The 17,127-nt window shown below is 42.4% G+C and overlaps 1 protein-coding gene across 1 annotated transcript in view; it reads right to left on the reverse strand.

Annotated features, from left to right (window-relative positions):
* LOC118357836 (voltage-dependent N-type calcium channel subunit alpha-1B-like) overlaps positions 1 to 16,831 on the reverse strand; it is a 145,413-nt gene extending 128,582 nt beyond the window's left edge. Inside the window, exons 1-3 of the mRNA XM_052478624.1 lie at positions 15,923 to 16,831; positions 13,611 to 13,716; positions 10,239 to 10,378 (exon numbers count right to left, since the gene is read on the reverse strand). Of these exons, the coding sequence (XP_052334584.1) occupies positions 10,239 to 10,378; positions 13,611 to 13,716; positions 15,923 to 16,182 (506 nt within the window). The 5' untranslated portion in view covers positions 16,183 to 16,831. The remainder of the gene's footprint in view (positions 1 to 10,238; positions 10,379 to 13,610; positions 13,717 to 15,922) is intronic.
* Positions 16,832 to 17,127: the final 296 nt, after the last annotated feature.

Genomic DNA, 17,127 nt, shown 5'->3' on the forward strand with positions numbered 1-17,127 from the left:
GTGTGTGTGTGTGTTCGTGCAAGTAGAAGAAAAAAAAATTGGTTGACTCTACTTGCAGAGAAACACCAATGCCATCCTCCTCTCTTCCATGTTGACGAAACAAATCACTCTGTCATTCAGTACACGATTTTAGTTTTTGTCATCCTAGGCTAGCTGGCTAAAATGCTTGCAGGCTAGCCTAACTTCCTTTCATGGGCAATGTTAGCTAGTTAACATTAGACTTCTACATCTAGCTACATATTGAACTTACATCCTCTCAGGCCAGGGGCACAATATATAAATTAATGGTTGGATCAGAATTGGCGTTATAGTTATTGGCCACTACAGAGAATTAATAAAAACACAAGTTAAAATCCATATCTCCATCCATGGCTAATTAAGGAAAGGGACAATTTTAGCTAGCTAGTCACCGGAGGACAAAAACACAACGAGATGCAACAATTCAAGTTGTTTCTGTTAACAATGTATTGCTCTCAATGTAATGTGATTGGAGTGACGTGGCTGGCTCCCCTTTACACTTTTCTGGGGTGCGTCAGAGCTGTTCACAGTTAAGCTCAACGCTGACTGGCTACTATTTTTTACTTCTTTTATCAAGGGAGGCCAAATGATCGCTGGCTTCCATTGCATCCAATACTACGGGCTGCAACAATGTCATATTAATTTTGAACAGACAGCATCAGGTAGATGGCCTACACATACAGAGACAGAGGGATGCATTCAACCTCTTGCGAATTGAAGGAAAATTATGAAACATAGAGAGATGAAATGTACGTTATTTTATATATTTTTTGTCCTTTTTTTCTTGGTAATGATTACACGCCACTGGTTAAGACGCAACAACCGTTTTCAAACTTCACTGAGCCAGTCAGTCGTCTATTGCAGAAGTGCTAAAGATGGTAACTAAGATGGTATATCTAAAATCTACATCTGCGCTACTTACTCCCAAATCTAGAAAATTATTTCCACCGCTTAGAACTTCTTTACAACCTGTTGACATAACTTGATATTATTTTCTGTAATATTCATAGGTATATAAAACATGTGCTTAACCTTTTCACAGTGGATAAAAAAGCACACTCCAACTAACTAGGCTGATTCCTCCACACAGGGAAACACGATTAATAATTCAGCTGTTTGTTCCATTGCTGTTCTTTGGGAGAGTGGCTTCCTGATTAGAACACATTCTCACAGTACAATCCCACCGCTCATTTGATGAATATCGGGCCCTCTTCTGCATTAGCTCCAACCACAGAACGACCCCATCTCCTATCCCATCTTGCCTCTTGCTAGGTTTATGATATTGCTCGATTCTCAGCACAATGTCACAATGTGTCAAAACCCTTACATGATGTATCACACATCTAGAAGTGAATCGGTTGTAACTACTGCTGGTACTGTTGGGGAGTGTGAAGTACTGGAGGAGGGAGACGGTAGAGGGTGAAGCTCCCTTGATAATTACATAGCATTTACACAGCAAACACACCTCTGTTTATCACATAGCAATATCACTGCAAGGTTCTGACTGTACATAAGGCTACTAGGGTATACTGGTAAAAATAAGCACATTTTTCACTGTCAAAACACATGCTTTAAAATGCATGAATCGACATCAACCAACCAATAATAGGGAACACACAGAATCAGGTACATTGGGAAACAGGAAAGTCCCTCTTCTCAAAAAACAGACCGTGTCCATTGAAGACAATTCTGAGGAGCACACTCAGCACAGTCCAGTGGTGAATCCATCAAACAATATGTCCGAGCTTACACTGACACAACAATAGAAGAAGAAGCAGTGTTCTAAATAAGGAAAATGGGGACATAAATTTGAGGCATTACTAATTGAGAGCATCAGAGAGCATCATGGCAGAAGGGATGATGGTGGTGGAGAAGAGCTGAGGTTGATTAAGACCTTCACAGATCACTGGAGAGCCCACATCCCTCAGCTCTACTGCTCACTGCTCCCTTCCATCTCTCTCTCTCTCTCTCTACAGACCCCACATCCTTCAGCTCTACTGCTCACTGTTCCCTTCTCTCTCTCTCTCTCTCTCTCTCTCTCTCTCTCTCTACAGACCCCACATCCTTCAGCTCTACTGCTCACTGTTCCCTTCCCTCTCTCCCTCTCTCTCTCTACAAACCCCACATCCTTCAGCTCTACTGCTCACTGTTCCCTTCCCTCTCTCTCTCTCTCTCTAGACCCCACATCCTTCAGCTCTACTGCTCACTGTTCCCTTCCCTCTCTCTCTCTCTACAGACCACACATCCTTCAGCTCTACTGCTCACTGTTCCCTTCCCTCTCTCTCTCTCTCTCTCTACAAACCCCACATCCTTCAGCTCTACTGCTCACTGTTCCCTTCCCTCTCTCCCTCTACATACCCCACATCCCTCAGCTCTATAGCTCACTGCTGCTCCCCTCTTTCTCTTTACAACCTCAGTCATCACTTTTCACTAGGGCTGGCACAATTACTGTAACCGACAGTTATGGATAACAACCATCATGGAAATAAAATGACCGTCATAAAAACAGACTTGGAACCTCTTATCCTGGCAATTTGACTGGTCAACTCATGTGTCACGACGGCTGTCTTGAAAATGACTGGACCAAGTTGCAACGTGGTGAGCGTACATTTTCTCTTTAAATGTTGCCAACAAAACAATAAACAACAAACATGACCGTGACGCTCCGTGAGGCTATACCTGCATCAAACGAAGACAACTACCCACAAATACAAAAGGGGGAAAAAGGCTGCCTAAGTATGATTCCCAATCAGAGACAACAATAGACAGCTGTCCCTGATTGAGAACCATACCCGGCCAAAACATAGAAACACAGAACAGAGTTTCCCACCCGAGTCACACCCTGACCAACCAAACATAGAGAATAAAAAGATCTCTACGGTCAGGGCGTGACATCATGGGTGCACTTGCAATGGCTGCCTGGTATTTGGTCATGTAGAAGGTTCATCCAAATGATGTTAACTGATGTAACTCATGCAATGGAATGTATTTTTTGTGATGTCATTTGAGTTGAATCAACAAATCACAGCACATATTTTAGCACATATTATACTTCCTGTTTTGCTCCTATGGGTACAATTGCAATGGCTACCAGTCCAACAACTATGCCATCATTGACTTGAATGGGGACGCCCATTCTATTCACTCTATTCCTATGGCAGCACATGCAGTCAGGAGCGGAGGAGAAGTGTTGAAGCAGAGTGCTCCCAGCCCAGCTGACGGAATGTGTTGGAGGTTAGTGCTGGTGTTAGTTGGATTGCACAATGTTGTTGATGTTGCAACTCCGCCTGTCTGCCCAGCATTCTCCCAATCAATTAGCTGCAACGAGTTGTCTCGAGTACTAACAAACAGCAGAATCAAGATAAGGTTTCTCTCAACAACAACAAAAACTATCGTCACCATCTGCTGGGAAATGGAGTCGGTTGGTTGATTCCTCTTTTGTTTCACAATATGATTAAAAATGTAAATACAATTTAAAAAAAAACATCTGCCCCATTGTACAAGGCACATTACCAGCGGACTTGTTAAATGAGGAGAGTCACAGTGGCATCGCTCCATCCTTTGTTATTTAGTATTAAGCTATCATTGTGTTCAAGTTGCCTAAGTTCTTTTGTTGCTGTTCTACAGTCTTGCATTGTGGGCTGTTCTATTTTCCTGCCAAAGAAATAGATTTTTTTTTGCAGCGGTTGCACTTCCTGAACCAATCTCCTGGTTTCTCTATCCTGCTTGGTTTAAAGACCTTGGGGAGTATATTACGTTGCTGTTGGATCCTCAATGGACCTTTACTTGTCAATACTGGTCGAAGTCATTGGATTGAATCAATCTCTGTGAAATGTGACGTGCCATTGGGATGCGTTGGGAGGCTTTATGAACCAGTCTATCATGGCTGTAGTTGTATAATGACTATTATAAGAACTTTTAGAGACATTTTTAAATGTCACATTTCATGTCTAGGTCTTGAGTGTAGAAGTGTTTGACTAGTAGTGTATGTGCATGTAGTGTATAGTACTGCACTGTACACAACATTTCCCGGATGTCTGGGAGACAGTGGGTAAGCAGTCTGAACAACTTGAAGTGGACATTTGAGCGTGACTACTGATATATTGCTGGCAGAAGTGAACAGTAGGGCTGTGACAGTCGTGGAAGTTTGGATGATGGTAATTGGCCAGCCAAATGACCACAGTCACCGTAATAACGGTTCAAATACAAAAGTACATTTTCCAGCAAGACAATAACCCCAAGCACACACCAGAATCCACAAAGAAATGGTTAATTGACCACAAAATCAGATCTCAGATGCCGCAGTTGAACCCCATTGAAAACCTGTGGTTTGAATTGAAGAGAGCAGACAAAGGATATCAAGGATCTGGAAAGATTCTGTATAGAGGAATGGTCTAAGATCCCTCCCCAAGCGTTCTCCAATCTCATAAAACATTTTAGAAAAAGGCTCTGTGCCATTATCCTTGCAAGGGGAGGGTGCTGGAGTATTGAAAACTGGAGATCCAGTCATTTTGACCCCTATCTTGTCAATATTTTTTTTAATTACTTGTTTAAAAATAAATATTCTCTGAGCAATTGTATTAGTATAAAATAATATAATTTTTCCATTAAAGGACCCAATAATTCCGGACCCCACTGTACGCACTTATTAACAACACCCAACGTCTTATTGGAACATTTGAGTTGATTTGATTTACAGGGCTGGCCCTGCCTGTGGGAGCTCAATACAAGCCTTTTCATTCACAGACCCCCACATCTGATTTACCATCAGCACCAGCACATGAAACATGGCCCTCGCGTGTCCTGGGGCCAAACGTGTGCAAGATCTTCATCTTCTTAATACATTCATCACCGTTAACGGAACACTATTTGTACACAATACTGTTAAAAATAGACAATTCACAACTAACGTTATGGTACACAATCACTGCTTTTACTTATACGGTAGCTGTAGCTGATCTGAAATGTATGGCGTCTTTGGTATTGACTTTATACCTGCTTCAAGTACTCATATCCCAGGGAATGGTAAGAATGGGTTTCATTAATAATCAGTGAGGCAGCGATGGTAATTACTATGGCGATTGGTTTCCTGCTAGGCACACCCTGTAGTTACAGCCATAGGGATAGCATACAGCGCTTTGATGTGCATGCAGCACATGGTGATCCAATAGCTGTCAGAGACTGACACCATGGATCAATCACTCACTGTAGCATGGCACTGATAACAGGGCCAGACTGCTCGTGTAAAGGCTCTCATCCACCACAGCCCTTCAGTTATGGTTATCATGTCAGGCTGCTCTGCCCCAATTTCAATCAGCCCTGCCTCCCCTCCTTCCTCCCCATGCAGCCCTATCCACAAGTAGTGGCAGTGAATATGGAAGGAGAGCAGAATGATACCCTGTGTGTTCAGTGATGGTGACAGGTCCATGTAGAGGCTGTGACAAGCTGTCCATAGCCCTAACCTTTCCCAAACACACTGTATTGACAGACAGACCGCTTGCTGCCTTTGTCTTTACAGCTCTCTCTCACACACACGGCTTTGTGTGACGGTTACTCTGAAACAAGACCAGTTCCCGGAATTGGTCGTATTACATTGCCCCTGGTTGGTTCCCCGTACGTCCACTGAGCAAGAACAAAAGGCTGGAACACTGAGATTGACTTCCAAGTGGGTGGAGTAGGGCTTCCAGAGAATTGGTTTATTGCAATTAGGTATCAAAGCTGATGTAAGCCCCAATAGATGGGCCAAATAAATGTCAGAGTCAATAGGTACAGCAAGCCAGGACACTCCCTGGTGATGCGAGCAACTCCCCGAGGACTCTCTCCAGCGTAACAGCATCCTCATCATTACCCCTCCTCCACTCTCTCCTCGTCCCCTTCATCTTTTCCCTCATGGTCCCTCACTGAAAGCCTACGGTAGTTACCTCATGCTCCTCTCCCACCCATAGTTCCACTCCTATTGCCTCATTGATATTCTCGCTCCAATACGCAAGCTCCTCTCTCAGTGCAAGCGCTTCTACCTTTGTGGCCCTCTTCTTATTTTGCAAATATACTGCCTTTCTATGGTAAAGTTTACCATAGCATCCTGTAATGTTGCCCTGAATAACTATTCCAGACAATATTTGTTTTACCGCCGCAAATCAAATAAAATGTTATTTGTCACATGCGCCAAATACAACAGTGAAATGCTTACTTACAAGCCCTTAACCAACAATGCTATAAGAAGTTAAGAAAAAAAAGTGGTAATAGAAGTAACAAATAATTAAACTGCAGCAGTAAAATAACAATAACAAGGCTATATACAGGGGGTACAGGTACAGAGTCAATGTGCGGGGGCACGTTAGTCGAGAAAATATGTACATGTAGGTAGAGTTAAAGTGACTATGCATAGATAAGAAACTGAGAGTAGCAGCAGCGTAAAAGAGGGATCTGGGTAGCCCTTTGATTAGCTGTTCAGGGGTTAGGCTTAGGGATAGAAGCTGTTAAGAAGTCTTTGGGACCTAGACGTGGCGCTCCGGTACCACTTGCAATGCGGTAGCAGAGGGGACAGTCTATGACTAGGGTGGCTGGAGTCTTTGACAATTTTTAGGGCCTTCCATTGACACCGCCTGGTATAGAGGTCCAGAAAGGCAGGAAGCTTGGCCCCGGTGATGTACAGGGCCATACGCGGTCGGAGGACGAGCAGTTGCCATACCAGGCAGTGATGCAACCAGTCAGGATGCTCTCGATGGTGCAAATGTAAAACATTTTGATGTGATGTGGACACCAAGGAACTTGAAGCTCTCAACCTGCGCCACTGCTGCCCCGTCGATGAGAATGGAGGCGTGCTCTGTCATCTTTTTCCTGTAGTCCACAATCATCTCCTTTGCCTTGATCACGTTGAGGGAGAGGTTGTTGTCCTGGCACCACACTGCCAGGTCTCAGCCTACAGGGAGGTCAATCTCATCGTTGTTGTGTCATCGACAAACTTGATGATGGTGTAGGCGTCGTGCCTTGAAATGCAGTCATGAGTGAACAGGGAGTACAGGAGGGGACTGAACACGCACCCTTGAGGGGCCTCTGTGTTGAGGATCAGCGTGGCGGATGTGTTGTTACCTACCCTTACCACCTGAGGGTGGTCCGTCAGGAAGTCCAGGATCCAGTTGCAGAGAGAGGTCTTTAGTCCCAGGGTCCTTAGATTAGTGATGAGCTTTGAGGGCACTATTGTGTTGAATGCTGAGCTGTAGTCAATGAATAGCATTCTCACATACAGTTGATGTCAGAAGTGTACATACACCTTAGCTAAATACATTTAAACTCGGTTTTTCACAATTCCTGAAATTTAATCCTAGTAAAACATTTCCTGTCTAAGGTCAGTTAGGATCACCACTTTATTTTAAGAATGTGACATGTCATAATAATAGTAGAGAGAAGGATTTATTTCAGCTTCTTTTTCTTTCAGCACATTCCCAGTGGGTCAGAAGTTTTAATTCGTTTTTGGTAGCATTGCCTTTAAATTGTTTCACTTGGGTCAAATGTTTCGGGTAGCCTTCCACAAGCTTCCCACATAAGTTGGGTGAATTTTCACAAATTTTCTATAGGATTGTTGTCAGGGCTTTGTGATGGCCACTCCAATACCTTGACTTTGTTGTCCTTAAGCCATTTTGCAACAACTTTGGAAGTATGCTTGGGGTCATTGTTAATTTGGAAGACCCATTTGCGACCAAGTTTCAACTTCCTGACTGATGTCTTGAGATGTTGCTTCAATATATCCTCATAATTATAATTCCTCATGGTGCCATCTATTTTGTGAAGTGCACCAGTCCCTCCTGCAGTAAAGCACCCCCACAACATGATGCTGCCACCCCCATGCTTCACAGTTGGGATGGTATTCTTCGGCTTGCAAACCTCCCCCTTTTTCCTCCAAACATTACGATGGTCTGGCTTTTTAATGGCAGTTTTGGAGCAGTGGCTTCTTCCTTGCTGAGCGGCCTTTCAAGTTATGTGAATAAAGGACTTGTTTTACTGTGAATATAGATACTTTGTACCTGTTTCCTCCAGCATCTTCACAAGGTCCTTTGCTGTTGTTCTGGGAATGATTTGCACTTTTCGCACCAAAGTACGTGAGCGGTATGACGGCTGCATGGTCCCTTGGTGTTTATACTTGCGTACTATTGTTTGTACAGATGAACGTGATACCTTCAGGCATTTGAAAATTAATCCCAAGGATGAACCAGACTTGTGGAGGTCTCCTATTTCTGATTTCGTTTGATTTTCCTATGATGTCAAGCAAAGAGGCCCTGGGTTTGAAGGTAGGCCTTGAAATACATCCACAGGTACACCTCCAATTGACTCAAATGATGTCAATTAGCCTATCAGAAGCTTCTAAAGCCATGACATTATTTTCTGGAATTTTCCAAGCTGTTTAAAGGCACAGTCAACTTAGTGTATGTAAACTCGCATCAGCTATGGAGAGCGTTATCACACAGTCATGCGGAACAGCTGATGCTCTCGTGCATGTTTCAGTGTTACTTGCCTCGAAGCAAGCATTGAAGTAATTTAGCTCATCTGGTAGGCTCGTGTCACTGGGCAACTCTCGGTTGTGTTTCTCTTTGTGGTCTGTAATAGTTTGCAAGCCCTGTCACATCCGACGAGCATCGGAGCTGGTGTAGTACGATTCAATCTTAGTCCTGTATTGACGCTTTGCCTGTCTGATGGTTCGTCTGAGGGCATAGCAGGATTTCTTATAAACTTCCAGGTTAGAGTCCCACTCCTTGTAATCGGCAGCTCTACCCTTTAGCTCAGTGTGGATGTTGCCTGTAATCCATGGCTTCTGGTTTGGGTATGCAAGTACAGTCACTGTGGGGACGACGTCATCGATGCACTTATTGATGAAGCCAGTGAATGATGTGGTGTACTCTTCAATGCCATCAGAAGGATCCGGGAACATATTCCAGTCTGAGCTAACAAAACAGTCCTGTAGCATAGCATCTGCTTCATCTGACCACTTTTTTATTGATCTAGTCACTGGTGCTTCCTTCTTTAATTTTTGCTTGTATGCAGGAATCAGGAGGATAGAATTATGGTCAGATTTTCCAAAACGGAGGGCTAGGGAGAGCTTTGTACAGATCTCTGTGTGTGGAGTAAAGGTGGTCTAGAGTTTTTTTTCCTCTGGTTGCACATTTAACATGCTGGTAGAAATGAGGTCAAGCGGATTTGAGTTTCCCTGCAAGTTCCCGGCCACTAGGAGCGCCACATCTGGATGAGCGTTTTCCTGTTTGCTTATGGCCATATACAGCTCATTGAGTGCAGTCAGTGCCAGCATCTGTTTGTGGTGGTATATAGGACAGCTACCAAAAATAAAGATGAAAACTCTCTTGTTGAATTGTGTGTTCTACAGCTTATGATAAGATACTCTACCTCAGGCGAGCAAAACCTTGAGACTCCCTTAGATTTTGTGCACCAGCTGTTGTTTACAAATATACATAGACCGTCACCCCTTGTCTTACCAGAGGCTGCTGTTCCATCCTGCCTAAAAAGCTTCAAACCCGCCAGCTGTATGTTATTCATGTTGTCGTTCAGCCACGACTCAGTGAAACATAAGATATTGCAGTTAATGTCCCGTTGTCTATTTTATTATCGTTTGATTGTTCGTTGGCTAATAGGACCGATGGTAAAGGTAGATTACCCTCTTGGCGACGGATCCCTACAAGGCACCCAGACCTTCGTCCACGATACCTCCGTCTCTTTCTCCTGCGAATGATGGGGATGAGGGCCTTGTTGGGCGTCTGAATTAAATTCTTCTCGTCCGTCTTGTTGATGAAAAAGTATTCCTCCAGTATGAGGTGACTATTTGCTGTCCTGACATCTAGAAGCTCTTTTTGGTCATACGACACGGTGGCAGAAACATTATGTACAAAATAAGTTACAAATAATGTGAAAAAACATGCACAATTGGTTACGTGATTGTAAACCGGCAGCCATCTCCTTCGGCGCCATTCTCATGCATATATACAGTTATGTCTAAAAGAAGAGGATGATCGATCTCAGGAATTTCAGCCATTCCCAGTGTCTCCAGTGCATCACGATTCATCATGATCATACAAAATGTTAAATGAAACACACAACACAACACACACACCACACACATTAACATTGTGCTTTCTCATTAATCTACTCAGGATCAGGTCTGTCATTTTAAAGCAGTGTGAACATTTAGCATGAGCCATTAGCTCAGTACTCACCCTGTTAGCACCACCACAAAGTCCATTACATTCCAGCCATTCCGGAGATAGGAGCCTTTGTGAAACGCAAAGCCAAGGGCGATGATCTTAATGCCAGCTTCAAAACAAAATATTCCAATAAAATAGGGCTCTGTGTCATCCTGTTAAGACAAGAGAGGCTGAGAATGTAAGTGACCATTGATATCCATCATCATTAGTTTATAATGTGATTTTTGGGCTGAATGTGAGTTAAAAAGCAATGTAATGGGTTAATATCACGATGGAGTGAGTCGCGTCAATATTTCAGACAGAGCCTTGGTCTATCTGGGGGAGCGGATCAATTAGTGGGTGCAGCTGTGAGGCACTTTGCCTGAAGGGAGTGACATTTAATTCTTAAAACAACCAGCGTGCCCCAACCAGCTAAGTCTATATGATTGGGTGGAGGAGCTCACAGTATTGACCCTTTTAATGGCAAGACTTAACAACAGAGTTCAATAGGGAGCCTAAAGTGTCTGTAAGCAGGGGGATCAAAGTCACCTCTGTGTGATACTGGTTAGCTGACTGAGGACAACTGGTGAGAAACCCCAGCTGCCTGAATGGGTAACCTCCCCCCCCAAAAAAAAATAAACTGCTGATGGGTTGTGTCATTCAAATCTGTAATACTAGTACTGTACAGTGCCTTGCAAAGTATTCACCCCCCTTGGCATTTTTCCTATTTTGTTGCATTACGACCTGTAATTTAAATGGATTCTTATTTGGATTTCATGTAATGGACAAAGTCAAAATAGCACAAATTGGTGAAGTGAAATTTTAAAAAGAACTTGTTTCAAAAAATACAAACAATAAATAAAAACTGAAAAGAGGTGTGTGCATATGTATTCACCCCCTTTGCTATGAAGCCCCTAAATAAGATCTGGTGCAACCAATTACCTTCAGAAGTCACATAATTAGTTAAATAAAGTCCACCTGTGTGCAATCTAAGTGTCTCATGATCTGTCACATGATCTCAGTAGATATCTTCTTAGGGCTCCTTTTTTTCTCAATTTCCACCTGACTGACGTGCCCAAAGTAAACTGCCTGTTGCTCATGCCCTGAAGCCAGGATATGCATATAATTGGTACCATTTGAAAGAAAACACCTTGAAGTTTGTAGAAATGTTAAAATAATGTAGGAGACTATAACACAATAGATATGGTAGGAGAACATCCATAGGAAAACCAACCGGAATCTTTTTTTTTGAGAGACCAAGCTCTTACGATGGAAAGTATAGGGGCATTCTGAATTCCAGCTCCCAGGATGCAATTCCTATGGCTTCCACAGGGTGTCAGCATTCTATGTGCAAGGTTTCAGGCTTGTAACTTTCAAAACAAATAAGACATATGAGTTTTAGTACAGGGACACAGTCTTGGGAATTCGTGTTTGGGCGCACAATGAAGACAAAACGCACCTGCTAAAAAGTTTCCTATTGAACATACTTCTTTCAGTAAGAAATATTATAATTTGATTACATTTTAGGGTATCTAAGGAGTAAATAGAAATGTATTTTGACTTGTTGAAAGAAAGTTTTTTCTGCATGTTGAACGAGTGGATTACTAAAATCGATGGTGCAAACTAAACAGACTTTTTGGGATATAAAGAAGGATTTTATCTAACAAAACGACACTACATGATATAGCTGGGACCCTTTGGATGACAAATCAGAGGAAGAATTTCAAAAGGTTAGTGGATATTTCATCGCTATTTGTGAATTTATAAAACCTGTTCCGGTGGAAAGATATTTTGATGTGGGGCGCAGTCCTCAAACAATCGCATGGCCTGCTTTCGCTGTAATGGCTACTGTACATCGTTCAGTAGACTTCTATTAACAAGAATTTAAGCTTTCAACTGATATAAAACACAATTGTATATACCTAAATGCTTAATAACCATCATATTTAGGATTATTTATTTGAATCGCACGCCCTCCAGTTTCACCGGAAGTTGTCTCGCTAGCGGGATGCCTAGCCCGAACAGGATATATACACCTGTTCTGAAAGGTCCCAGAGTCTGCAACACCACTAAGCAAGGGGCACCACCAAGCAAGCGGCAACATAAAGACCAAGGAACTCTCCAAACAGATCAGGGACAACGTTGTGGAGAAGTACAGATCAGGGTTGGGTTATAAAAAATATCAGAAACTTTGAGAATATAATACCACAACAAACCTGCCAAGAGAGGGCGGCCCACCAAAACTCACGGACCAGGCATTAATCAAAGAGGCAACACAAAGACCAAAGATAACCCTGAAGGAGCTGCAAAGCTCCACAGCGGAGATTGGAGTATCTGTCCATAGGACCACTTTAAGCCGTACACTCCACAAAGTTGGGCTTTATGGTAGAGAAGCCATTGCTTAAAGTTAAAATTAACAAACACATTTGGTGTTCGTCAAAAGGCATGTAAGAGGCTCCCCAAACATATGGAAGAAGGTACTCTGGTTAGATGCGACTAAAATTCAGCTTTTGGCCATCAAGGAAAACGCTATGTCTGGTGCAAACCCAACACTTTCATCACCCCAAGAACACCATCCCCACAGTGAATCATGGTGGTGGCAGCATCATGTTGTGGGTTTGTTTTGCATTGGCAGGGACTGGGAAACTGGTCAGAATTGAAGGAATGATGGATGGTGCTGAATACAGGGAAATTCTTGAGAGAAACCTTTTTCAGTCTTCAAGAGATTTGAGATTGGGACGGAGGTTCACATTGAGCAGGACAATGACCCTAGGTATACTGCTAAAGCAACACTTGAGTGGTTTAAGGGGAAACATTTAAAAGTCTTGGAATGGCCTAGTCAAAGCCCAGACCTCAATCCAATTTAGAATCTGTGGTATGACTTAAAGATTGCTGTACATCAGCAGAACCCATCCAACTTGAAGGAGCTTGAGCAGTTTTGCCTTGAATAATGGGCAAAAATCCCAGTGGCTAGATGTTACAAGCTTATAGAGAAATACCCCCAAGAGACTTGCAGCTGCAATTGCTGCAAAAGGTGGCTCTACAAAGTATTAACTTTGGGGGGGGTGAATAGTTATGCACACTCAAGTTTTCAGTTTTTTTGTCTTATTTCTTGTTTGTTTTACACCAAAAAAAAATGTGCATCTTCAAAGTGGTAGGAATGTTGTGTAAATCAAATGATACAAACCCCCTAAAAATCTATTTTAATTCCAGGTTGTAAAGCAACAAAATAGGAAAAATGGGGGATGAATAATTTCACCAGCCACTGTATATATGTTATTCCTGTATGTGAGGATATAATGACTGACACCTATTTTTCACTTGGAGAGAAGAGTGTAGTTAACCAATGATCAAATATGATATAATATTGGTATGGCACATATGACCCATACAATGGTCACTTACCAAGCGCTCTGACATGGGGGTCTTGTCGCCGGCTGGTAGGTGCTGCTCCAAGGCAAGGACGATGCAGTTGGCTATAATGGTGGCCAGGATCAGGTATTCAAATGGAGTGAGACAGTTAAGAAAAAGACTGTGTAATGTTAGGCATACAAGATCTAAGATCTAAAATACATTCTAACAGAAGAAGAAGTTGAGGAGGAAGAGGAAGAAACAGAAGAATGGGACCTAGAGGAAGTAAAATTACCATATTAAAAAGCTCCTCAACAGTAGGTTGGTTAACCTAAATTATACAAGAGCTGAAGCCTAATTGCAAAGTACACATGCAGTAAGAAGTTACACTTTTAGAAGAAAAGGGTTCCAAAAGGGCAAAACATTTTTGGTTCCAGGTAGAACTATTTTGGGTTCCATGTAGAACCCTCTGTGGAAAGGGTTCTACATTAAATACAAAAGGGTTCTATCTGGAACCAAAATGAGTTCTTTAAAGGGTTATCCTATGGGAACAGCTAAAGAATACTTTTTGGTTCTAGATAGCACCTTTTTTTCAAAAATGTAATTTTTCAGTTGAACTGGATCTCAACACTAAACATGACTGAGGGAACTGAGTGATATATCCGTTGAACTGGATCTCAACACTAAACATGACTGAGGGAACTGAGTGATTTATCAGTTGCTGACTTACATGATGTCTCAGTTGCTGCTGTCCATGTCATCGCATGGTTGTTTATGGAGGCTCCTCTGGAGACTGTGGTGCACAGAGGACTAGGGTCTTACCTCAGGCAATGGGCTACAGTACATCAACAGATAAAAACACATAATTCACTGGCTTAGGGCAGCTCAGGACTTTCTTGCTACAATGGCTCCCATGAACCTAGAATCTAACTCAAGGGAGAGAAATACTGTGAAAGGGGCTTGGAAATGCACAGGTAAGCTAAAGGTTGAGAAGTGTTTACACAGCACCAGATTTAAGTAATGGATGCGATTACACAAATGAATTTAAATGAATTGCAATACCTCACAGGTTCATTAACCCAATCTCATGAAATATGCTTCAGGGTTGGCTGTTTCTCTAGGAGGCCTAAGCACAGCACAAATAGGTTTGTGGCAATCAGTGGAATGGTATCAAATACATCAAACACATGGTTTCCAGGTGTTTGATGCCATTCCGTTTGCCCCGTTCCTAGCATTATTATGAGCCGTCCTCCCGTTAGCAGCCTCCACTGATGCACAGGTTTCACAAGCTACAGAGGATATCCCTCATTTGGTAAATTATACAAAATAGATCATATCAACAGGTGGATCTTTTTTTTCAATATACTTCTACCTAGCATTTTATGGACATAAATGACAATAATGATACATTTTGCCTTAAAATAAACAAATTGGTTTTGTAAACTAGGCTAAATGCACAACTCATTTCCATTTATTCTCATGGCTTATTGTTTTGATGGGACACGCATGCAGAATAGATTGTATCTGTTTATTAGACAGCCTTCCCGCTATCTTGCCATTTAGGCCTACTGTTGAGCAGCATTTTGCACATGGGTAGATTCAGCACCTTGGAGAGCGCTTGTGCCGAAACGTTGCTAGGAGAGACTTGGTCTGAGAAACAAACGGATCGATACAGCAGTTATTTGATATGTAGCCTAACAGTGGCATAGTCCCCTGAGCAGACTATCACACAAGCTTGTTTACTTAGCCCATATACCGGAATCAAATACATTAGTAGAAAGTAAAATAAGTATAGGCCTCACGTATAATTTATGGTGCTTTACAAAACCAATCAAATTATCCTGCTGACAAGATTTTCACTGCACTGCCATTTGGGTTGAAAAAGAGAGAAAAAAATACACCTCCAGCCTTCATGTTAATTGTTCTGTAGCCACCGATCAGATTTATGCCACAGATCAGAAACACCAATCTGACAGGTTCTTGGTAGGCAACTTAGCTGCATGTAGGCCTACCAGAGAGAGGATGCCAAAAGCTGGAGAAAACAGGAATCTTGCCAAAAAACGAAACAATATCACCTACAATAACCTATTGGAGTGGGTCTGAGAGAGTGGATATGGCTATACAGGCCTACTGAGAGTGGTTATACTGTATTACAAAGTCCAGTCAACAACTGGTTGTCCTCCATGCCATATCTTCTCATTGGCTACAGTAAATTAACTTAGATAATCATGCCCTGTAGTCTGGAACCTTGCCCCCTGTGCTTAATAACGTCAAGCCATTAAAACCCAAGTAGGCCTATAATGTTATAATGAAATAATGTAATGGTACAAGAAATAGGCTAGGTTGTTTAAAGCAACAAAGGATATGGCCATTCTGTAATCTTTTTGGCATATTTCCGTATGATACAATCCTCACTAAAGATGAAGAGAGACCGGTTGACAGTAAGACAGCTCTGCTTGACAGGGATGGGGTTGTAAATGGCCATTGTCCTGGCTCTTTGGGCCATTGATTGTTTGTACACCCTAGGGCCGCTTGGGGGGCCTGCTGGCCGACCTGCCCCCCTTGGTGGGCCCGCTTGACAGACCCCTCCACGCCGGTTGGATAGTTCCTCTTCGAATCGAGCCATTCTACAATCGCACAGATCTTACTGAAAAAATCAAAACTTAGACTAGATAAAAGATAGAGAAAAAGCATCACAACACACAGTTGTTCCAGCCAGGAGTTCCTTTCGGTGTATGTAATGTTCAAGAGAATATTCAACAAACATTCAAAAATAAAATGATTGTATTTTTCTTCAGATATTCTGTTGGCTGGTCCCCGCCTTGTTACTTCCCATACATGAAGGAGAAAGTTTATATTTCCATGTCAAATATTTGTCCATGGGTCTTCCTCTGGCTGAATGGCCACATATACGTAGCCTATAGCCTATCCCTTTTCACTGGGCTAAGCTTTAAAAACAGCCAGTTTACCATGTACAAATGTCGAGCAATAACAATTCGCATCATTCGCATAACGCATGCCATAAGGCGGGCTATGACTGCATAGCTCACTTACAATTAAGCTCCAAATAAAACAGATGCATGTATCTGATTTATCCTCCTCGGTTGGTTTGCCATTGCGCGTTTAAGTTTTTCTTTTGTATTACCTTATGAAAACGAGGTGCCTCACATGATCCGTTCCAATAATCTTCCTATTAATTCGGGCACGGTGTAACGAGAAAACACAAGGTTGGCTGGCACCTCTGCTTCCGCTAAATCGCTCTCAGGCAATGTATAATATAACCACTTTCTCCAGCCACTGCTCCTTATGAATCGGCACACGTGACTAAAAAGACGCCAGGCTCCACCTGTATCGTCTCTGTATCCATAGCACCAGGGAGAAAGAGGGAAGCAGCTTCTCTCTCGTTTTTTTTTACCCCCCTGAGCAGAATAATCACCGAAGTTGCTTGATAAATCGCATCAAACAATGCAAATGTAGAAATCACGAAGGACAACAAAAATGTATCATTATTCTTTTTTTTTTCATTCAAAAGCATCCGCAATCTCCTGAGATGTGGTTCTGGCAATCCTCC

This window comes from Oncorhynchus keta, chromosome 25 (genome assembly GCF_023373465.1).
Source record: "Oncorhynchus keta strain PuntledgeMale-10-30-2019 chromosome 25, Oket_V2, whole genome shotgun sequence".
In the NCBI taxonomy this organism is placed as follows: Eukaryota; Metazoa; Chordata; class Actinopteri; order Salmoniformes; family Salmonidae; genus Oncorhynchus; species Oncorhynchus keta.